This window comes from Megalops cyprinoides, chromosome 14 (genome assembly GCF_013368585.1).
Source record: "Megalops cyprinoides isolate fMegCyp1 chromosome 14, fMegCyp1.pri, whole genome shotgun sequence".
NCBI classification, from domain to species: Eukaryota; Metazoa; Chordata; class Actinopteri; order Elopiformes; family Megalopidae; genus Megalops; species Megalops cyprinoides.
Window position 1 is genome coordinate 11993355 of NC_050596.1, and position 24402 is coordinate 12017756.

Below are 24402 nucleotides of genomic sequence, written 5' to 3' on the forward strand. Positions count from 1 at the left end.
GAAACTCCAGGCAGCTGAACACATTCTGACATACTTACTTCTTCTCAGCTGTGGTTCTTGGTTCAAGTCAGGGCTTCTCAAGGTTTTGGCCACAGACAACCAGTTAGGGGATTTTGTACTGGATGGAGGGCCACAGAAGACAAACAGCACTCACAAACATAGGTTAATTCCAAGCAATTTTATTGAGTATACAATCATATTGTGTACTTTCATTAAGACAGAAACAAAAACGTGACTCAACGTGATTATTCTCAAATTGCGAATACAACAGAAAGCTCACTTGTATAATTAACCAAGTGAATTAGCTACACTGACATCAACAACAAAAGGTAGCCTTGTGTTGAGCTTGACAAATGAACTTGAATAATTTCACATAAACCCATCTCCAAAGTAAGTGTTTTCTTTTTTCAGAGTCGTGGCCATATGCCATACGGAAAAGCAACAAAAACGCTATTCAGCACCTGAGTTGTTAAGAAAATTCCCCTCATAATGTGAGAGCTGGCACAAGTACAGACGTGACTAGAAAACCGATAAAAGGCTAAATAAGGGTAAATAATGAGGGCAATGGGAAAAATCTAAAGGTCTCAACAAGAACATGCGATTTCAGCGTTTTTAGACGCTATCGCACGAATTGTCCCCTTCCAACATGCCCCGGAGTTTGATAGATCCTTTCGCATTTTCAACGCTACGGCATACCTTACGGAAGTCGATTTGTGACAAACTCATCAATAAATGAATAGCTTGCTAGCCATGCGTTAACCGTGTCTCCAACACATTTAAGATACGAAAAGACAGTTCGTTAAAAACCAAACACTGTAAATCAATTCGATAACACTTGAAAGTGCCAGTTATAATGTCGCTTTCTTAATCCCTGTACAATACGACTCTATATGCATAAATTCGCAGATAATTTCATTTATTTCACGTCGGACGAACTACAGACAACTGCCAATTCAATTCTTCAAGTCGAGGAGGACGTCGCCTGAAATGACAAATTTAAATATGAGTACCGGCAGATCCAATAGGATTGTGACTAACTCTCCCTTTTATACAGGAAAGACGGAGAGGCGTGGTTTCTTACAGAAGGAAGGGGAACACGCTGCCCAGTTTTGAAATTCAGGGAATTGTCTGCGCTTAACAGACAAGGAAAAAGAAATTCACAGTTGGCAAGAGGAGAGGAGCTGTGGATTTCACCTGGGGTTTAAAGGAAAAACACAGGCGGCTTTTGCGTCCGTAGTGGTATCACTGCACACGGCGTAGCGTGTGGCATCTTGCTACGGGGTTCGATAGGTGTGTGCTTGATACTAGCGCAATGATTTATCTATAGTTGCGCTGAGGAAAAGACGACGCACATTTGAAAAGCTCAGAGAAGCACAAAGGGAACGCGTTTGCTGAGGAAAATAAAAAAAGGCTGTTTTTTCATTCATTTTCTCAGATGCAAAGACCCTCGAGACATCTGCGGACACGCCGTTAGCATTTCCGTTTGGATTGCATTATTGTCCGACTGCCCGCGTCCGTGAGAGCAAGAGGTCGTACACCGACACAGCCCGTCTGTCTGCAGTTTAAATCGCTGTTTGATTGGGAACAACCACTTTCATCGTTGATTTCAAGGTGTTGTTGCAAATATTCGGATATACCCTTGCTGGTCGTGACAGATTTCGCCATACCTGCTTGAACTTCACAAGTTAAGGGGATTTTGACTGCAATATCCACGCGATTCTTTGGTAACCGACTGTACAGCTGGTCGGGGGGAAAGGAAAGGACCTGCCGTGCGTAAATGTTTAAACGGGCTGGGGCTGTCCCTTTGTGGACGCGTTCCGCGTGTCACAACAGCAGAGTGTGCTGCGGAGGTGTAATCTGAACGAAGCATCATCCAGTACGCAGGGAATGAGATGGTGGCAGTGAGGCTCTGATCTTCATGCATTCATATGCACAGTCCGCGGGGATTACAAACCAAATTACCGAGGAAATTCGCAGGCTCAACAAATATTTCTAAAGTCTGGGATTGGCAGGTCCCGCTCCGCGGACATCAGGTTTACCTTTGGATCACCGTAAAGAAGAGTGCGGGAAGTGCGGCGCTGCGTGCGAAATAATTTGCTGTTTAAGAAAAAAAGAAACGGTAAAGAAAAAAATACATCAGATTGTGGCGTCTGTAGCCTACTTAACCCTGTTTTATCGTTAACACCAGACATGACTGAACGGGCGATCTGAGGTCAGAAAGATATCGCCAAGCGCCTAGTATCTGACCAAGCACCACTTTACTAACCGGCCACTGTATTTTTAATTTTAGAGTTGAACAGAACGGATTTGAATGCAAAGAGTGATAGTTCAGATTTGAAGTGCGTTGTACTTCTCGACCACCCATTCTGGACAGGTGTTTGGGCGAAACGCAGTCTGCAAGAAGAAACCCATCCAAGAAGGATATTACAGGGACCCTTTGTGCTGGGGCACAAAGGAGAGAACACAACCATGGGGATCCCCACCCTTCTGTTTGCCTGTATGCTGCTTGGTAAGTAATCAATTCGCGTCTTCACGTCATTTCTCGACAAATTATGTCATGTTTTCAACTAGTGCCCTGCTGGACAGGAGAGAACTCGTTTTAGTTGCTGAATGCGTTTAGTGGATATGTCTCCGTGTTCCCAGAAGCTAAGATTGATTCGTAGCAGCTCGAAGTTTATGGCCAGGGTTTTAAAAAGGCACTGATGAGCGAACAACACTGTACTTTCGTAGAGACGCGAGAAGATATTACGTCTGACAGGTTCGGTCACTCCCATACACGAGTGATAGCCGTTTTATGTTTACATGTTGGACGGTTACTCATTTTTTGGTCAACATATATTATTGCAGCATTTACGTGTGTGGAAAAACACTGTAACGGAAATGTTTCCTGTTAAATGGTGCCCATGGTGTTATTGCTAATTGCCACTATTTTATTTGGACTACATGAGGACGTTGCCAAGAGTTTTGCATACTTCACAGTCTAGTCAGGTCATTAGCAATGCAAATTGATTCATGATGAAGGTTTTGGTGGAGATGAGATTATGGAAATACAATCAATGATCGTATAAACGTTGCTGTCAAGACCGAGCTCTTTAAAGAACAGCATTCTAGCTTGATCCGTGTCTGCCAGACCCAAACCCACCATTTCCCGGTATAATATTACGTTTAGTTATGTTTTACGTTTCATAAGCAAATAAAAAGGTTGTTAAAAGCCGAAAAGATTTGACTGGACAACACCGCTACATAGGAAAAGTGCTTCACTATTCCCGACCTTGGCTGTTGAAGGTTTCCACTGCTGATAGATGCAGTGCATAATTTCGCGTAAAGAATCTACTCGCTGTATTTGCCTCCTTGAAAAGCACATTGAGCCTACGTACTGTACCGATGTTTAGAATAAATTATATTAAACAGTGCGAGTTTGTTCTTTTTAATGTAAGCCTACGGAGCGGAGAAACGCGCATCTCTAGACTGTCAATATGGATTTTCTGATTTGTTGAATCAAAACGATACCACCATACCGTGTTTCCTTGACAGCGTAATTTACCGACAGTAGGCTAATCAGCAGTCAGTGAATGATAGCGCTGTATTATGACAAGCTGTCAGGCAGGTCTTTTGGGTTTGACATAAACTCACAGCGGCACTGCTTTGGATCGCACTCGCGCCTTCAAGCAGGTTGGTGGAGGGGTTGTCTTAAAGCTGGCGATATGGAGTTACGGAGTAAAGCACGGATTGCGTTTTCCTGTTCGGATGATGTCACTGCTGTGACGGTCACTCTGTGGCACGCCGACAGACCTCACAAAATAATCTTTGAGACCGAATCCCTTTTAGAGCTGCAACTAAAAGGTGGTTAGAGCATCAGGGGGTTCAGGGTTCAAGTCCCAGCCGGCAGGAAAGCTAATTCTGTCCCCAGCAGTAACGTATATCGCCTTTTGTCTTGTAAACACGTATATGTGTAGGACTGTAACAGTGCGTGTTGACTGTTCCTGAATCATCTCCACTGTAAGTCATCCCCGATGAGCAATGTGACCCCCCATTGTAAGAGCTGACAGCCGTTTAACAGGGATGAATAATGCAGGCGTATGTGATGTAATGCAGGCGTCACAGTCCAGGTTCAGACCAGCTTGACTCGCTTAGGCCTGAGTCATCAGCAGGCACATGGACACAGACACACCTGGGCAGAGACACACCTGCATGACCTGGACCGAGGAACAGGGTTTACATAAAAGGAAACAGGAGCCTCCAAAAACACACATGTTGTGAGTGTGTGTATGTGTGAGAGTAAGGACAGAAATACACTGTACAACCACTGAAATCTTAACGTCACTGACCCACTCATGCTATGCGGTGATAAACTGCCTTGCTGTTATGATGGTGGGTACACTGTGCAACCAGGAGCCGGTTTCATCCCTCGTGTTTCTCTGACTTCATGGTGACTCATGAGCAACAAGCTGTAGCTATGGTTGTGGCATTATTTTGCACTAGGAAGCCAAAAAAGAGTGGAAGAAGGAGAGTTTGGCCCCACCAGTAGCTTGGAAGTCATGGACAGTTGGCTGTCTACTGCCATACTTTCCATCACACATCCATACATACAGTACAGGCAGGCAGAAGGAAGTATGCTTCCATCCTCTGTCATATCTAGCCTATCTGGCCAGAAGTGGCACTGTTATTGTTAGCTTTTAGCTAGTCTGCTATTTAGTATTACCTTGCTGAAGTTTTAGTGCTGTTTCTCTACAGCTGTGGCCTTTTTTGCCTCTGTCACGATAACTGGCCCAGAAGGTGTCATACAGACCGCTGTGTTTCTGCCATAACTCTAGCAGTTTCTCCTCTCTTTCCGGGGCCCGTGCAGATTTCGCTGCAGGTGTTAGCTTCCACTTAGGCATCCTTTGTTATAAATGGTATGCCAAGTTTGTATTGGGTAGTGACAGTGGTCACCCTGAAGTCTTGTTAGAACACTGTTTACGCTGCATGAGAGACAACAAAATAAATGTGACATGCCAGGCTTGTCATCAGGGTGCCGTGGTGTGGCTAGGAGGAGGCAGGGGAAACTAATCAGACTTCATTGACATTGTCACACTCAGAGCCTGATCCTTTCTTACACGTAGATTTCTCTACAGTCTTGAAAAATGGTCAGCAAAGAATGAATCAAAATCCATCTAAAAGTGTGGAGTGTGTGGACACAGATGTGTGTGTGTGTGTGTGTGTGTGTGTGTGTCTGTCTGTCTGTGTCTGCATGCATCTGCCTGCTTTTGTGTGTGTTTGAAGCATGATAATGTGCTATTATTTATTAGTTATTTTAATTTTAGTTAAGCTTTCTCTGAGTACTCACCTCCCATAGTATATGCTTTTCTACCTTGTACCTCTAACACCAAGACAAGACATAAGGGCTTTCTCTCATAAACAGCCTTTTGATACAGGCCTCTTTTTTGGTCGAGTGGTGTCAATCAGATGAAATTCTGTACAATACTCGGCGGTTCAGAACCCTCTTCATTTGAATCTGTGGCAATTGGAGACGCCAAATTGCCGACTGCATTTGCATGTAAGCTTACCTTCCCTTCTGCCCCAGTCAACTGTCCATACTGCAGAGGTCAGGATGAGGCCACTGCTGCTCTGAATGAAGGATAAGTGTTACTGTCCTCATTTGTTGTAGAGTAACTGGAACCGATGGACATCCTTACACAGAGCTAGGCATGTTAGTGGCCCATGACATTACGCCTCAAAGGCTGCCTGTTTTGGCTAGAGGGAGCGATGAGGTTTTATGATGTCATGCTGCACAGATTCTGCACAGATGTGTGGATCTTTACATGAAGTGAGTTGGCTTTTAGAGAGGGTTTAATGAACATTGGGATAATTTTACAGATTTGTCAATCTGTAGAATATGTACAGCCTGACGCCATAAAACATGATCACAGACTCGAGCGCACTCGCTATGTGTGTGGCGTACGCTGATCCCAGGCCTGACAAACTCAACTGCAGTCACTGATGTATGTGGTATGTACTGATCCTGGATCAAGCAGACTCCTTTACGGTCATTACTGTACGTGATGTGTGCTGATCCTTGGATCAGAGGCAAAAGCTTGCGACATGCATGTACAGCTGAGGCCCGGGCAATATTGTAGGATATCATATGTGCTCTGTGTCTTTCACAGCAGAATTCACCAACATTTAGATCTGTAGTATTAATGACTGACACGCCGCTGTGCTCACATTTTCCCCAGCCTCAAAATTCTGTTTGATTCCCACCCCCTGAAACATCTTGCAAACCCATGGAAATGGCCTCAAGTGCTCTGCCTTTCCTTTCTGAGATGAGAAGTCTCCAGCACCGCACATGTGGATAAGACCTCTGGAAATGCTTCTCATTAACAAAGGCAAATCAAACACTGTTAGTGTTTTGCACACAAATACAAACGTAATCATGGCGGTAAATGTCAGCTTTGAGACCTGCCCTCATTCTTATTCAGAATTCCAGTTGACATTAGCAGGTTTGTGTTTGTGTGAAACAGAAACACTCAAACACACCAGAAACGAGTGGTTGTAAATGCTCAGTCTAGGCTGGTCTGAATTTAAGTACTAATTGTTTAGCCAGAGCCATCTTTTAGAAGTTTTACACCGATTACAGCTTGCTTGGCACAGAGCTGAATTATATTTCCTGCGCAGGAATTTTTGAATTTTAATCTTAAACCATGTACATTGCTGTGCACATTTGCTGTCTGTGAGGTGTGATTGCTCAGTGTATACAGAGAATAGTAGCGTTTTTTTAAAGTGTTTATTCAGAAACGTTAGAGCATGACATGAAGACGTAACATCCGAAGTTATCACTTTGGTGTAAAAATTCACCACCAGTTGTCATAGCTGAAATCTGCCCAATCACCATACTGCCTCACAGAGCAGACAAATTAGTGTTGAACTTTGACCTCCTCAGCCCCATAGGGCACTTAAGCAGTCGTCTTGTGGGATCGCGGCTGCATCCCAGTCCGAATGAGTATTGTGTTTTGAAGTTTACTTTCAAGTAATTTCATACTTAAGTCATTGCATTGCAATGTCACTAACTTGTACAAAGATGATTTAAAAATGGGTCAGGCACAACAGTGTGGAAGTAACGTCATTCGATTGTCAGGACCGGTTACCCAGGGGGTTTAATAATCAGTTTCCTCTGAGGTAAACCTGCTCCCATAGCTCTGCATAATTACTGCCCGACCGAGGCTGTGGGAATAGAGGCAGCGTGTGTCTGCATTGGTCACGCTGCTGCATCTGCCTTGCACAGTCTGGTGTCAGGGATGCCTGCATTGATTGACTAGCGTGAACAAGTTGAGAAGAGTTGTGCTTGTGAAGGAAGCAGTGAGATTCATCCCGCGGGTGAGCCCCGACACTCCATAAAACCTTAGTGATGTCACTGTGATACTCCTCTTAAGTCTGTGCTCTTGATGATGTCACTGAGATACACACTGTGGTAGTCTTTAAAATATACATCCTCTGTCGTTGCTTTACCTCACTGGGTTTTGTGGTGTTACTGTGGGGCGTTTTTCCTCTCCCTCCTGCAGTGACATATCGCTGTTAATTGTCCTTGCTTCTGCTATCAGTTTTTTAAGACCCTGAGGTGTTTGCATTTTATGCTCGGATAAAATCTAAACCTGTTTTAAACCACAGCAAGGCTTTTTTGTTGGGTAACGTTTTCACCCCCAAGCAGTTAAAATACTTGTTTGCCTTCCTTTAATCTTCAGAATAGCCTCCAGCTCTGGTTCAGCCAGGTTAAAGAGGGACAGGCTAGATTAGGGCATTCTTTCTCCTTCTCCTTTGTTTCTTCCATTATTTGAAACTTGTTTAGGCCTGACCGTTGTGTAAATGTTTAGCCTGAACATGAACGGTGTTTGAGAATACACTTTTAAAGGCACCCTGTGGAGATGGCACTTCTGAAAAGCTGTTCTCCTCCTCATTATATTCACCATGGACAGATTAATTAAAAACATACACACATGCCTGTTACTCTGCTTTATATTTTAGTATTGCCAGTACTGCACGCAGTGTCGGTTAATTCTCTGTAAATACTGCTTCTGTGTGCTGGAAGCCTGCGTTCAGGGGGAGTTTTTGCATATTCACTGGCATATTCCTTCTCACTGTTTGGAATTCCCATGTTGTTTGTGTCTCCTTTTTTCCGCTCTTCCTCAGCGGTGCCGCCTCATTTGAATAATTGCTCTTCTCTCTCGTAAATAGATTCGTAGTTTTGTAACTAATAAACTGTTCAGGTCATTTCCATTTGCTCATTTGCACATTGTAGGGGAAGGTATTAATGCCACTTAAAGGGTGGCTCACACTAAACTAGTGGCTCGATTATATCCCTCCACAATATAATTTGTTAGGTGTTGGTCCTGATGTTCTAATATTTATTTAATTTTTTCCTAAAAAAACAGCTGTCCTTCTGATTGGTGGAGTTTAGATGGACAGAAAAGTGGGGTTTGTTTTGTTTGTGTCTGCTTTTGACCAAACAAACAGGCTCTGCGATGGCAAATTGTGTACATGGCCATTCTGTGTGTAAATATTTGAAAAATTCAATGAAAACCCTCACTATAAAATATGATTCTTTGAGTTTAAAAGCTACGGACTCAAAGTCAAAAGAAAAAGGAGAAAGAAGGTCCATGAGTGTACTTCTCCAGAAGAGTGGTGTTTATATTAATGTAATAAACCCCTAAGCTCTGTGGTACAAGACCAGGTGACCTGTGTATAGACTACCATTGGGCCCATTGATATTTAATGTCTACTTAGACTGCAGTAATGCACTCTCAGGCAATCAGCAGGATTCCGGAATGTCCTGCACCAGGTATTGTGGCCTGAGTGTGCTGTGTTAAACCTGGGCAGCGTCTGACTTTGACTGCTTTGTCGAGTATTGATTATGGCTGGTGTACCCCTGAGCAAGGTGTCTGAACTGCTTCAGTAAATACACAGCTGTATCAGTGAATAATTTGTAAGCTCTGCAAGTCACCCTGGACACAGCTGTCTGTCGAGCAAATGAGTAGTAGTGAACAGCAGCAGGGCTAATGCACTCTGGTATTGCTTTGGCTGCCATTAATTCGTTTCAGCAGCAGACTAGTAATGAACTTCCTCCTGGTTCCTCTCTCGGTTCCTCTGGTCTGCGAGAGCTGTAACCAGCAAAGCCGTTTCTAGACCTCTTGTGTAAATCACTGCTCTGTAAATATAAGCCGAGCTGTCCGTCAGGAGGAGAGGCACGCGTTCATTATAAGTGTTCGGATTCAGGACATCACGCTCTTCCGAAAAAGCAAAACTGAAGCCGATTGAAATGTTAATGGGGGAAAAACGAACTCTTCTCGCGTGTTTGTTTTCCGCTTGGCGGTGCGGTTAAAAACAGGACTGACTGGCAATCACAGACAGCTCTTTTGAAGACACTAATTAATAGTTAATTAGTTTCCATTTCCAGTTGCTGGTTTAAATACGCCCGCGCATGATTTTTGGTGAAGACCATATGCCTGAATAAACAAGCTTTCATGCAAAGAAAAGGCTATGTTTTGATTAATATTCTCATACATCTTGGAGAAATTATGTTTTTAGCTTGTTGCCAACAAAAAGGCCAATTGTCATTGCTGCCCTTTAAGCTGAAAATTGCATTTTTTAATTAGAGAAATACTTGTGATTTGTTGGCTAGACCAACAGTGAATAACTTTTTTTGCAGCTGCGTATCTTGGCTATGCAGCACAGGCAAACATAAAGCACACAATGACGTACAAATACAAACACACAAACACACAAACACACACACACACACACACACACACACACACACACACACACACACACACACAGACATACACATACATCTTTCCCATCTGTCCTTTGAGCATTAGCATTTGGGAAGCAGAGAAAAGGCTCCCAATGACAGCATTTGATGGAAGCTGTGGAGGCGAGACAGAGCCAAGATCATACCTAGGTTAATGGGCGGGAGTTTAGATTTATGGTAAAATCTCTTTACTCAAATCCCCACCACCACCACCACCGTCACCATGCCGGCAGGTAAACAACTTAGCGCAAATCCCCTCAAGCACTTCCCATAATCCCCCTCTCCAGGTGTGTCAGGAGGAGAACAGTGCTGAAGAAAGCAATGTAATCCTGTCAGAAAAACGGCGCATTTCCTTTTGACACTGGGGAAGCTCCCAGCCAGCCTGTAGGAAGATGGGTGGCATGGCACAGGGGCAGACTGATCCTCCAGACAGCTCTAAGCACCCTGCCACCTGTCTGACCTCCACCATGTACACACACACACCCCCCCCTCCCCCATCCCCCTGGTCGACTGGTGCTGTGGTAACAGAGAGCAGGTGTTCCCAGGCCTGCTGGGAAGGGGGGCAGGGCCATACGCTGACCAGCACTTAACTGCTGTGGCAGGAGAGTATGTGGCTGGGAGTTTCATGGGTGAATAAATTGCCACAAATGGGCAACATGGCCGTTAAATTTTTAAATGTCTCCATCATCGTTCTGGACAAAGGAATGAGAAAGGTTGCTCTCCTGGCCCACAAATGAGTCAGTGGGAAAGGATGGAGACGCTGACTTGCAGACACGGACTGAAGGAGACGGATGGATCAGACAAACCCTTCACAATGAAACAGAACGTGAGCAGGCAGGGCAGTCTGCTCCAGCAGGTATCAGACACCCTCCCCCTGGGGTCAGACGTACGGTGTCTCACGGGGACCATAAATCACAGCTGATTTACTTGCTCCCAGCGAGCACGAAATGGAGAACCCTGCACTCAGGGGGAAGGTGGGGGAAGGAGGAAGAAGAAGTGTAACACAGGGCGATAGGGTGATTAAGTGCCACAGCAGGGTGATTTGTGGCCACAGGGACTTCAGTGCGGCTGGGTGAAGGCTGTAGTTTTTCTCAGACAAACACATTCTGTGCCATTAGTATCTAGTGTGTCATTCTGACAATACAACTGATGACAAAACAAAGGCACAGTCAGCACACTAACTGAAAAGTACATGAACCACACAACAACCAATGATAAAAAGATGTGATTGCTCTGGTTACATATATTTTATATTTTATCTCTGGAATTTTTTATTTTTAACTTTTTTTTTTTTTGTGAAACATTATATGGGTCAATCCAAACTATACCCTGGGAACCTTAATTCTAAAATTTTCTTAGAAGCACTGCAATCTATCTAAGCTGAAAAGGTTCTTGAGTCCGGCCCTCTGTGTCACACTACAAGTCCACACTCCTGCCAGTATCATTCAACAGTATGTCTTTCTATACTCATAGCAAAGAGATATAAAAAACAGTCTTTATAGAGTGAAAGCTTCTAGTGTTATCCCTCTCCACTTCCCGAGGGTAACAACTGGGGCACATATTGGATATCCTCTCCCCACCCGTTACTCCCGGGGTATTCACTGCTGAGACCTGGAGAAAATGGCCCTTTGGGAAATTCAGCGAGAGCAAATTCATTTCAGAGGCTGTGAAAAGCTTCAGCGCAAGGTCACACTTGTGGAGAGGGCTGCTGCAGCTCTGGCTGAGCTCAGATCTGAAACAGTCCAGGAAACAGGAGGCAGAAATGAGGGGGCTTCCATGGAAGGACCGGATCTGTGAATCCGTTCTTCGCTCGCGTCACCTACCCCTGTCATGCCAGTAGGCCCGTGTTCAAAAAGCTGGGATCCGGGAGGTACGTTTCAGTCTCAGGGCTGTTGGAATGTTGGTTTGTATATTTCACTCGAAAGCTGGTGGCGTAAAGGCATGTGTTTCAGCCAGAAACTGTTCTGCACAGGTACATATGCCATTCTGAAGCTGGCAGTGTCCCGTGGAGCTCTGGAGATCTACAAGGTGTATGGTTTTGATTGTAACGGAAAGAGTCCTGCTCAGTGATCCTTCTCTGAGCTTGAGTCATTACATTACATTATTGTCCTTAGGCAGACACTCTTATCCAGACCGACTTACATAGGGTACAATTTTTTACATGTTATAGCTGGATATATACAGCTAGAGGCCATTCTGGGTTAAGTACCGTGCCCAAGGGTACAGCAGCAGTGCCCCAGCGGGGAATTGGACCGGTGTTGGTTACGAATCCTGCTCCTTACCGCTATGCTACACTGCCGCCCACAGGACCCATCACGGGATGTGTGCTTTTGGAGGTGCGTTTGAGTTCTCCCTCAGGAGTCAGCAGTTCCCGTTCGGTGCAGTGGGCTTTGAGCAGCAGGGCTGATCCTTTGGAACTCCTTTTACCCCAAAGAAGTCAGTAAAGTTGAGTTTGGAAATGCCCCGTCTTGCCTTTTGGCATTGTGCGCCCGGGTCTCCAGCAGAGGAGGCTGATGCCGGCACAGCAGAGGTGCCCGTGGGTTTGTCCTCGCCCCGGATGTTGCGGCATGTTTTTGCCTCTCGTGTGTGAGTCATCACAGGCTTGCACCGAGGATTTCCCCTTTGTAAGCACCACCATCTGAGAGGGATTACCGGCGAACCGCAGCTGTGGACACAGGCACAGCCAGAGATCTCTGCGGGCCTTCATGCCCTGCCCACATTCACCACCGCTCTCAACTGTCATTCTGCAATCAGGCCTCAAAAAGAGCGTGTTTAGAACATGAATGAGCAAGAAGACTCTACTTTCCCTCCTCCCCGCCCCGCGCCGTCCCTCTCTCCCCCCCCACCGCCCCCGTCGGACTCTGCCTGCGGTGCGGATCCTCTCATATCCCAACGCGGCCAGCTTTGAGGTGCCGTTCTGAGGCTTACCTGCACAGGTGTAGATGAAGCGTCTGTGAAGATTGTCCCACGGAGGATTTAGAGATGAAGGTGTCAGGTGCTAATGAGGCGACGGCTGTGTTTTCTCAGGAGTAGAGATGTGCCGCTCTTGATTGGATTAGCCTTTTATCCCTCCCTCCCATCCCTTCTCCGGATAATCCTCTTTAGGACATTCTGAATGCTTGTGCTAATTTCTCACGTCTCTCTCCAGGGTGTGAGCTTGTGATGTGTCTTGGCCGGGCTTTATTCTGGTTGATTACTGTACTGCCCCTTGTGGGTGCCGGAGTCTTATGATAACCCAACATGGCCCTGGCACCCGTAGCTCCTCTTGTGCAGTGCCAGCTGGGCACCCCTCTAAAAATTTGACATAGTTTACTATACTGGCACTCCTGCTCCAGATCCTGATGCCAGCTAGCACAAGGTTCAGACTATTATTGTGAGCGATGATTATCATTAGCAAACCACTCATATTATCTCAGTATATCTGTCAGGGATATCCCTGTCAGGGGTGGTGGTTTTGTATGCTGACGTATAAGCTCCTACCATTATGCCCTTAGCAGTTAGAGTGTAAGAGCGTGTGTGACTCACAGTGTGTGTGTCTGCAGTAGTCTTTTGAGTCAAGGCCCAGCTGTTGCTTCAGCACCTGTCCCCGCCCCCCAACTCCAGGAGGAAGTGAGCCACCCCCCCCCCCCCCCCCTGTCTGAGCCTGTTTGTTTATGTCTATTTGCTCACCATTTGTCTGAATTCACACCCTCCCCCCACGCATGCTGAAATCAACGTTTGTGTCTGAATTTTACATTAAATTCAAGCTACATTTACATCAAACTGGGGGACCCTCAGTCCTGAGATTTTGAGCTTACATTTCTGCCTTGTTTCGGGGCACCATGTCCAAAAGGAGGAAATAGGAAAAACATAGGAAACAGGAAAAACAGCAAGGGGAGGGGAGAGGCGAACCCTAAATTCAGCCATGCCTTGGACAAGTGTTTGGACATGTTCTACAGTTGCTGAATTTCTGACATCACAGAGAAGCGTCAGGTTTTTTTTTTCTTTTGTAAGGTGTGCTTTACAGCATTGTCATTAATAATTGTCAGTTCATTGCAGCTGTTTTCCCATGTGAGTCATATCCACACTGTTAGTCATCAGTGCCAAATTACAGGCTGTTGATTTCCAGACTGGCACTGATTCTGTCTCTCTCTGTGTCTTTCTATTACACACCAATTAGACAACAAGCACTTTCACCGTGCTGGTGTCTGATCCCTCTCTCTGCCTCACACCCATGTTTAAAACATTTTTCTTTTTTCTGAAAGTCGTACTCTGCCTCACTTGTAAGTCGCTTTGGATAAAAGCATCTGCCAAATGAATAAATGTAATGTAATGTAAATGAAAGTTGAAAGCAGCTAGGACAGTATTCAGTTCAGTACGGTATGTGACCTGAATGTTTGAAACCTGTTCAGTTGTAAGCTGTTCTTCTGTCTTGTGGACTTCGTGTCCGTCAGCGGTTCAAAGCAGAGTATGTGGTGCTGGTACGGACAGGGTGCGGGCTGTTTGCACACAGCTATGTCTCTGTGATAACGTGGTTATTTTTACACCTTTTATGAAGCCTGCTGCTAAAGAATGAAGTACAGTGTATAGCGTTCCACACTGGCTGTGGGTTTGTTTATTTTTAATATTAAAATTACTGTTTATTAGTGAGATTATCTACTGCTGTTGATTAAAAGTGGCCTAATGAATTTGCTGTTAAGCTATCTATTCCATTTTCCAGGATGACACAGATAAAACATTTTTCATTTAAAATAAACTGATAAAATAATGAAATGTCTTGGCTTAGAGTAGCTCAGTATTTCCATAAGATGTGTTTCAGACTCTCTCTCACCTGCCAGTGACACAGAGAATGCTGGGAATGAGAAATCTGTGATGTCACCGGGCGGTATGTTGTTGTCAGTGGGACGTCTGGGACAGTCAGTGGGTGGTCTGTGGCAGTTACTGAAAGCCTTTGATAGTCAGCGGAAATGCATGATAGTCAGTGGGCGGTCCGCACTAGTCCATGGGACGTCTTTGATAGTTAGTGAGCATTGAAGAGACACCCTCGTGTCACTGTAATGGGCCACATCTCTAGAGCACCAGTGTGAGTGAGTGCAGACATACTGGCCTTACTCCTTTACACAGAAGATTTAGAAACCAAATGTAATCAGGCGGCGGCCATTATTATTCAGCCAGCAAGTTTGTTTTCTTACTCAAGGCTCCTTCACTGGATTTCTAACAATTGTTTTGTTTTTTCTTTTTCAAATGATGTAGTGCAGACTGCGCTGTTGCAGCATTCTTTAAATTTATTTTCAAACAGAATGCGAATGAGCGTCGCTCTTTTCCCAGTGTCAGAAAAGAGTGTCTGCCTAGCGGTCTGTTGTGGGTGCTGGAGGGGTAATGGAGGGGGAAGTAGCTGGAAAGGGGTTCCTTCAGCTGTAAACCTTCTGAAGAGAGCATAACTTTAAAAACTGTGAAATATCCCAGCCTTTGGGGGAGATCAAAGCGAAACAGGCTTTTTTACGCAGATCGCTCTCCCTCCGAGGCATTTGTGAAAGCAGCGCGTTTAAAAATATAAAAAAGAAAGAAATGTTCTTCATCACATTTAATCCCTCTCAACTGATCACAGGAAAAAAAAAACAGCTCAAATATCAAATTAATTTGAGCTCTCTGGTAGATTGGTCTTCTTACAGACCTAGAGAACCACAGTGATTGACATATTGTTATTGCGCATAAATCCCTTTCAGCTGATCATAAGAAAAGCGTCCAATTTCAGACCGACAAAGTATCAGTGAATTTGAGACATTTCACATAGTGCAATGTGTAAGCCCAGAAATGCTGAAAATAGAAATAAACTGAAAACCTAAACTGTCTGTTTATACATGTATGTGTGTACATCAGAATACTTCGGGAAATGAAAGTTCTCAATTTCCTTTCATTTTCCTCATTAACTCAGCACAGCTGTAGACATTCTCTTATGTTTTTTTTTTCCCCTGAATAACCTCTCCAGATAAACACATTCCCCCATAGAGAGAGCCTAAAAGATCCAGCAAGGGAATCAATCAGTCAATCAAATTTAATTTTTATATTGCTCATAACACAGGAATTGTTGTGAAGTCTTTTACAGTGTTAGAAGGATAACCTGTAATGAAAAGAAAACCATGACAACAGAGAACTAATCATCTAGTCTAGAGTGATAAGGCAATGACATATTAATCAAGCCCCGATGAAGCCTTGATGATTGCTAACAATGACATTTTGTAAGGCGTCATATATACAGCAATATTTAATTTGGAGAAAGTCTGATGCTAGAGTTAAAAGCCCTGTCTTATGAACTGTGGATGTTGACACACTGTAGCCTCTTTCCTGGGGACATACTGTCAGGAGCTACACTTGAGTTGGTTGGGGGCTCACCTCTCCATTGCTTTCAGTTTGAAACAACCATGGACCTGCTACACTGTCATACTTCCTGTCCCTTTCTGGATGCGAAGTCATGGGGCGTTTACTTGCTGTGCGTTCACCAGAGACCACTTAGCAAAATCTGATGCCATTTAATGTAGGCCTGCTACTGAGAGAACACCGATTGTTTACTTAGTTTTGCTGCTTAAGTGAGAGTGTTTGCCAGTATATCCAAGTCATTTAACAACAGCTTTTCATCACTTCCATTTGAAAAGTAACATAAAATGTGTAAGTAAAATATTAATACATTAACATTTGAAATAATGTACTATAGGGAGTTGTACGAGTAAAGTGTGAATTAATGAACATTTTTTAGGCTGAGTAATTGTACCCGCGGGTCAGCAGGAACTCTTTGAGGCTAGCTAACTTCCTGGACGCGCAGCATGGATTCATCATCTGATCATCAATTCAAATCGCTCATTAGAGCGGCTCAAAGGGAGCATGGCTGAGCAAACCGGTCAGTGAGCTGTGCATCACATTACAATAACTTAATATTGTTTCTGCTCTGCGCTGTGGTCGGGTCCCTCACTGTGGGCACCCAGCTGCTTGTCCCACCCACAGCATGCGTGCTTATTACTTTGTGCAGTCCTCCCTGATGGAGGGCTTCCTAACACCTCCTCTGTCACTATGATGTGTGTCTGTATGTCTATATGTGATTTTGAATAGGGCAAATGGGTGAATGTATTCTGGGGGAACTGCACGAAATGATTGTCTGTGGGAAAGAGAAGCGATTTGATTTTTGGATTGCTGCGTCTCTTAATGTTGGCAGAGATGTGCGCTCTCCTGAGTGCCGCCATTATTGTAAAGAAACACAGATTCTAAGATCTGCCCGCCTTTTAATGTTTCCTGGGTGCTTGATAGAAGTTGGGTTGCTGTGGTCATTTCATGTGGACAAGACTGCATCCTGTGGTGTTTATAATGAGCTGGATTCACTTGTATAGGAGCCAGAGGACTGTGCTGTGGATAACTTCAAGTGCTTCACGTTGGTATAAATCCAGCCAGCCGGTTTCCCTTGGTTGAATTTTTTCAGTGTATTAGCTGTCCTCCACTGCTGTTGGCTTTGTGTCTTTTTTTTTTTTTTTTCCCTGTGATCGGTCTTTTGGAAGGAAGGTGGTGCTGATGCTGGAGGAGATGGTAAAACGTGTCAGAAGGGGTAATTGTTTCTATGATTGGCCCGGGCCCTGGAGAGAGTGAAGTCAATGCAGATTCATTTAACCATACAAAGCCCATAATCTAGAGCGTTTTCACATTAAAGGGCTTAATTTTTTTCAAATCGCTAAACCCTGAGAGATTTCAGCAGCCAAGAAACCGGGCATCGGTGCATTGCATAACATTACTTAATATTAACGCCTGTTTGCCTTGTAGAAACCCTTATGAAATCCTACCATTTCTTACAGTTGATGCATTACACATTCTGTAGTCCATAATAACCAGAGGACCTCATTAATCATGCTGAACAACGGTGTTTCAGTGATTTAGTAATTCTGGTAATGGCAGCTCTCTCTGGGCCTGCTCTCTCTCTGCTTTATTCTGGCGTAGAACCCAGGGCTGCCTCTGGGGTTTCACCTCAGAGGAGACCGGTGGAGAGGTTTACCTTGTAAACACTGTAGTCTTGCTCACCATGGAGATCAAAGCAAAAAGACAACAAACGGGGCTGGGCCTTTAAGGACAAAGGTGTTTTTAGCATGTAGCTTTGTTTCCTAAACAGCCCTTCAGTTTCACTAGTGTTCTGCGTCGTATGCAGTCCACCTGCCCATTGTTGTTTATACGGTCTGTCTAAAGGTCTTTAAAGCTAAGTGGAGACTTTTATTCAGACAGTGCCTGAGGGCATACAGCTTAAAGCTGATGGAGGTAAAATACAAACAATTTGTTTGAATATCAAAGCTAGACCTGGCCAGAAAACTGTGCCTTATACCACTTTTTAAAAATCTCATTGTCGCTATTTGAAATGGCAATGACCTTGTCCGAATTCGTAGTCCCTAGTTATTGTTCTGGCTTTAATTGGTGTTAGAAGTCTCAGACTGTGTTGAACTAACTGAACTCTCGCAGAGCTGTAAACAAATTACTTTTGCATCCTGGGTTGCTTTTGGAACAAAGATGACAAATGTTGGTAAGCATGTCGCTCTGTTTTACGAAGAAAGCTGAGCAGCACCTCCCTCTGAAGTTCCCACCGAATGCCTAGCACTGCTACACCTACGCGTTCCTTTTTTTACACACACATAGAAACGCACTGGCTTCTGAATGTGATCCATATTTAATGAGCTGTTCTCTGGAGATCTGCTGTGACCTTAATGGAGACAGCATGGCTTTTAATATAGAAAGACAATGGCAGAGATGACTGCTCCATCACACGCCTCAGCCTGCCTCTCCTCTTAACATGCATCACCAGCATAGCAAGGGTAATCTCAAATCAGATGTTGAGAATGCTAAATAAGGACGGTGCGTTCGTTTTGAATCACATTGCATTGTATGATATACATTACATTACATTACTGTCATTTAGCATGTGCTCTTAGCCAGAGCAATTTACATAGGTTATATATTTGTTGACATGTTATCCATTTATACAGCTGGATAACTGAGCCTGAGCCAATTGTGGGTTAAGTACCTTGCCCAAGGAGACAACGGCAGTGCCACTACTGGGAATTGAACCAGTAGCATTTTGGTTACGAGCCCTACTCCTTCCCCACTATGCTGCTATGCTGTACTGCCCTATATAGAATTGTTTGTCATGGTTTGATACAAACTGGAATTGTATGGTGGGGAAAAGAATTGTTTAGATAATTATGGTATTGTGAGATTTGCTGTGGTGTGGTATGCTAAACAGAACCATAGTTGCACTAAGTATGGTACTGTACAGTGTGGTATGGTATAACATGGTGGTTTATGGTATTGTGTGGTATTATACAGCCATGCTGTTGTATGAAGTGGTACGCTCGTGGATGCTCTGAACTGTAAAGCCTGTAGAAGATGCACTGTAGAGCCAGGCTGGTCTAGCCCATGGGGGCAGGGAAAGGCTTCACTGTCTGTGAGGGTAAGTAGCCTCTGTCTGGCTCTGTAATCCCCTGCCCCTTAGTTCCATAGTGGATTAAGTAAGGAATCCATTATGTTTGTTTAACCTCCGCTGTTTAGAGCTTAAACTCCTGTCGCGGAAGGCCTTGGCAGACGGCCTCTGGAGGCCTGTGGGTGCCTGTGGATTGGCTTAGCAGGGCTTTGTGTGTCAGTGTTTCAGGGGAAAGTGGACAGGACAAAGCTTACCATTGCAGTGGAATTTGGGGTGTATCCACAGTTTATGGAGGACCTAAACCTGACAGACATGTACGTGCTACTTTTGGATGATGCACTGAAGTGTAATGGCAGCTTTTCCAGTCACTTTGGTATTCGCTGCTAAAAACTGCAACGCGGACAAAATTATGCTATTTCAGATACGCATGCCATTCAATTGAGGCATAAAAAGGTCATAGTATGGCCATTAAAATTGAACATTTTGCCCACTCTGGGCTTCAGTGGGTGGAGAGTGAAGAAAAAATGATTATCTGTTGCATTTAAATATTGTACTGTAGATCTTTCTAGATCATGTTGAATACCTCCATGTGGATAAAGTGAGTTTGTTACTTTGCAGTCTGAAGATGATGTCTGCCATTGATGCTTACTGGGTCACAAATTGTAGAGCATAGCTTCTCTGCCAAATACTGCACTCCTGCCTCCTTAGCAGGATATTAATGCTACTGGCTTTGCATTACTGTTGGTGTATATCAGGGTTGCTGTATAGATTATCAAAATCAGCACTGGTCCTGTTATGCTGGTCTGCTGTCCATGCAAGGAAATTTAGGGATTGTTTTTATGCATCACGGGTTACTTCAAATGACGGAAAATATTGGTCTTAGCACAATTGTATGCATTTGCTCCCATGTCTCTGGGAAGTCTCTAAACAGGAGACTATACATTGTGGTTCCTCTCTGCTGATTTATTTCTTCATTTACTTATTCCATATAATTAATTAATTTATTCATTAGGAGAGGCTTTGTTGACAGGAACAGCCTCTCTCTCTGTGAATCTCCCATTCCCGATTCGAGTCTCAGGGTTCGTATTTTTAGCCGTAGCGGCGTGGTGTCTGTGGAGCGTTCGCAGCGACAGCTGTCTTTCCGGCAGGGGGAGGGGGGAGGGAGTGGGGGGGGGGGGGGTTGGTACATTTTCACGCCGTTGCCGTGTCCTACATATTGTATAATGATCAGAGATCAAGTGAATAAATGGATTTGCTGTGTCAGGAGACTGAAGGAGAGATCAGAGGGAGACAGCCTGACTTATGTTCCCGAGATGATTTTGGCTAAAAGACTGCATTTTGGCACACAGCCTTCACCAGTGAAAAGTAAAAGATGAGGCACTGGTTGGCAATTGAACAATTTAACTTCCTCCGGTGATGTTTGATTTCATTGTATAAAGATCGCCAGCAGAACAACACCTTTCACTGATGAAGGAAGTATGCAGAAATGTCTTTTCACCTTATTGTTACATGCAAAAATATCAGTGTGGATTTTTTATGAATGTAGTTTCTGACATTCCTTTGATCTGCTTGCCTTTTATATTTTTAGACTTAAAGAGAGTGCAATTAATTTCTGTTGAAAACCTGAGATGATTTTGGGTAGATGGGTTTGCAAAATCAGTAGAGAGGAGGGAGAGAATTTTGTGCTGGCACCAAAGTGATGTGGGTGGACCCATAACTTGGAGTGGGCGGGGTGAGGCAGATTGTAGAACACTATTTGAGTGACTTATCAGATACTGTGATTGCCATGGGTGACCTGGAATGAAGAAAAGAGGGGTGTTAAAAACGGTATGGAAAAGCAGGAATTTTCAGGTAGACACCAGTCTCGTCATGCCACCCTTTGGCATCACCGTGACTTTGTCTGCGCTGCCAAAAGTTAATCAAGCACATTAAGCGCGTTTCAGACTAAATCTCTAAGGACACACTGATGAAGGTCTAGCCACTGAAACGTCTGTCAACACAGACTGTTATTAAAACAAAATGACGTTCAGTGAGATGTGCAGCGGCGTGTGGGAGATTTTTTTCCCCTTCCTCGTTGAGCTGCATATGAGCTCTCCCAGCACCGGCAGTCCAGTCAGGCGTGGCGGCCGCTTCCCGTTCCCGCAATAATGAATCTCACACTTGCCGCGGCTCTGCTGAGCTGTAGAGAACGTTCACAAATGTCACTTTGTCACACACACCCCCTGCGGCACGGATGCACCGTCCCCAGCTCCGTCACTGCCTGTCCCAGAGTGAACAGTGAATAAGGGAAGGCAAGGCAGAGCGGTGATTCACGACCAGGGTTTGTGACCTGAAGGAAGACCTCCCAGGTCAGCCACTACTGTTGTGACCATAAGATGCATAGCCTGAATTGCTAAAGTAAATACTCAGCAACACAAGTGTGTGGTGGGTAAAAATATAAGCTATTAATAAGTCATCCTGGATAACCTGAGATGGGTGTGTGAATCAGTGTGTCACAGAGATGGAGGGCTCTGACCCGAATGTTTGTGTATTTTTGGCATCGAATAAAGCTTGCACTGAGGTTTCAGAGTGTGCAGTCTTCATCCTTTGAGGTCAGCAGGCCTCTATGCACCCTAATACGATAAACCTTAACATGAGGTGATAATAATGTGGTGGTCTAACTCAAACTTTGTTAAATAATTTCATTTTTCAGTATTATGTAGCTCCCAACAGTGAATAATCAAATGATCAGCCCAGACTTTCCTAACCTCCTGAGGTGTCTATGAAACTAAAACCTTTTATGGAAAATAATAACTTGCTGCATGCAGTCACACTTTCAGGCAAGAAAATTAATAATAGGAATAAATTGTCCGTGCTTTATTCCTAGGGTCTGATTCATGAATATTGATGTACAGAGTATAACCCTGGCTTTCGATTCATTTTAGTTAGTTACCAATCAAATACTACTGCAAGTTATGGATTAATGAAATTTTGGTTGAATATTTGAGCATTTTGTGTCCTCCATGTTTATAGGGTAATGTCTGTGAGAGGGGTGACAGCCCTGCTTAAGGAAGCTTAGGAGAGAGGCGTTTCAAGGGCAGAGTGAGCCCCCCCCCCTCTTTCTGCCACCACAGAATAGCCCACAGACTTGTAGGATTGACCTTTGGGAAAGGAATTTATATTTCAGTGGTGCATGTCATTTTAGAATAGAATTAGGCATATATGAACAAAATCAAACAGTGCGTAACCTTGACAGCACTGATGTAATTACTGTGTTGCTTCCCAAAAATGCACATGCAAAAATGCACTTCCCAAAAATGCACAAATAGCTAGGAGAAGAACAGCATGAGGATATGACTGTTGCGATCATGCGAGATGACACCTCCCCCTCCTAAAACACCCTGCAGTCTGTGCCCAGGAGAAGGAGATCAGTCCATTAACTACCGTTTAAGTTGTTGTTACTTGATTCATTTTGCATTAATTAGTGAAAGTGTTTTCAATGTACGAAGGAAGAAAACAGGGATTTGATATCTCAGTGCTACTCTCACTTACTCTCAGTATCAGCTGTGTAGGTAGTGGTTTTATCATATGTGCATTGTGTCTGCTTAGTTATCAATACAAGCACCTAAATACTCAAAATCTCCCCCCCACCCCTGTTCCCTCTCTTCAGCAGGCGCTAGCTCGGCTCAGCGGTTGGTGACGGTTCAGAGCGGGCCGCTGGTGCGCATGGAGGGCTCCCACGTCACCATCTGGTGCAACGTGACCGGTTACAAGGCAGGCGTGGAGCAGGACTTCGAGTGGTCCATGTACCTGCACTCGGCGCCCACCCGCGAGATCCGCATAGTCAGCACCAGCCAGCCCAACTTCGCCTACAGCGTGTTCGCCCAGCGCGTCAACCGCAAGGAGATCTACGTGGAGAGGCTGAGCAGCGACTCGGCCCTGCTGCACATCACCAAGCTGGAGGCCAAGGACGAGGGCGAGTTTGAGTGCTACACGCCCAACACGGACGGGGAGTACCTGGGCTCCTACAGCGCCAAGACCAACCTCACCGGTGAGTCTCGGCGCCCTGCTCTGTCTTTGCTCTTCCCGCTCAAATTCCTCCTGTCTTTCTGTTAAAAACCCATCTGTGTTTCTCGGTACTGTTCTCCCTGTATGTTTCTGTTAAAATTCACCACTGAGTTTCACCACTGTTCTCTATCAGCATGTTTATGCTAAAACTTACTTATTGTTCTCTGTCTCTGTGTTTCCATAAAAACTCACTGGTGAGTCTCACCAACCCTACTGTCTTTCTCATATGGTAAACCTCCCCTGCCCTGCTGCTGAATTGAAATCCAGCATTGATCCTCAATAGCCCAAATCTCTGTTTTCTGTTAATAAACTCATCAGTGAGCCAGACAGTGCTGGTCACCCTGTTTGTCTCAAAACCTCTCACCAGCCTTTTCTTTCCTCTGTTTGTTGGTCTCCAGACTCACCATTTTAGATGAATAATTACACCTTAATGACAGTCCTTAGTGCGTGCCCTGTCACAGAGTGACCAATTACACAGGGGCATCAGCTGGAATTAGCTCTGCCCCTTAAAGCTCAGGTCAGCCCTGACTGTGTAACTATCAGAATGCAAGGGTCTCTGATGACCTCAGTGATGACTGTCACATTCCAGCGTTTGGCCACCGAGAGCCTGCTGTTAAATACTTCCCACAATCCTTGCCACAGCCTAAGCAGAATTAATTTGAGGAGCAAATGTGCACTGGTTTAAGTGAGGGATTTTCCTGTGATTGACAGCAGACAACAGGAAGTGATCAACTAGCTCTGGACATCACACCATATCTTTCAGGGGGCCACCTGTCCTGGGCTGGGCACATGCCATACATATCTCTGTACCCCCCCACCCCCACCTCCTGTCCCTTGACCCCCCGCTCCCTCACCCTTGCCCAATCTGGTTCATGCCTGAAGAGTTTGTCTGGAAAGTCAGATAACATGGCATAGGGGTTGGGGTGGAATGAAGGGCCAGGTCCAGTATTCTGAAGTCTGTGTTCTGCCTGCCAGTGGAATGCACATGATTTGCACACATGGGTGCACTTGCTTGCTTTCCCGGTGTTTAACAGAACCACTGGTGTCAGAAAGGAATCCAGACTTCTGTCTGTTGTTTTCAGTCCTTGGATTGTGATTGGATCAGCTTCCTGGACAACCACTAACCTTCGGCATTGATTGTACCGGAATG

At 44.7% G+C, this 24402-nt stretch overlaps 1 protein-coding gene across 1 annotated transcript in view; it reads left to right on the forward strand.

Annotated features, from left to right (window-relative positions):
* Positions 1-1103: 1103 nt before the first annotated feature.
* The window catches only part of igsf3 (immunoglobulin superfamily, member 3), an 85927-nt gene continuing 62628 nt past the window's right edge, over positions 1104-24402 (forward strand). The window contains exons 1-2 of the mRNA XM_036545593.1: positions 1104-2509; positions 22858-23295. Coding sequence (XP_036401486.1) covers positions 2470-2509; positions 22858-23295 — 478 coding nt within the window. The 5' untranslated portion in view covers positions 1104-2469. The remainder of the gene's footprint in view (positions 2510-22857; positions 23296-24402) is intronic.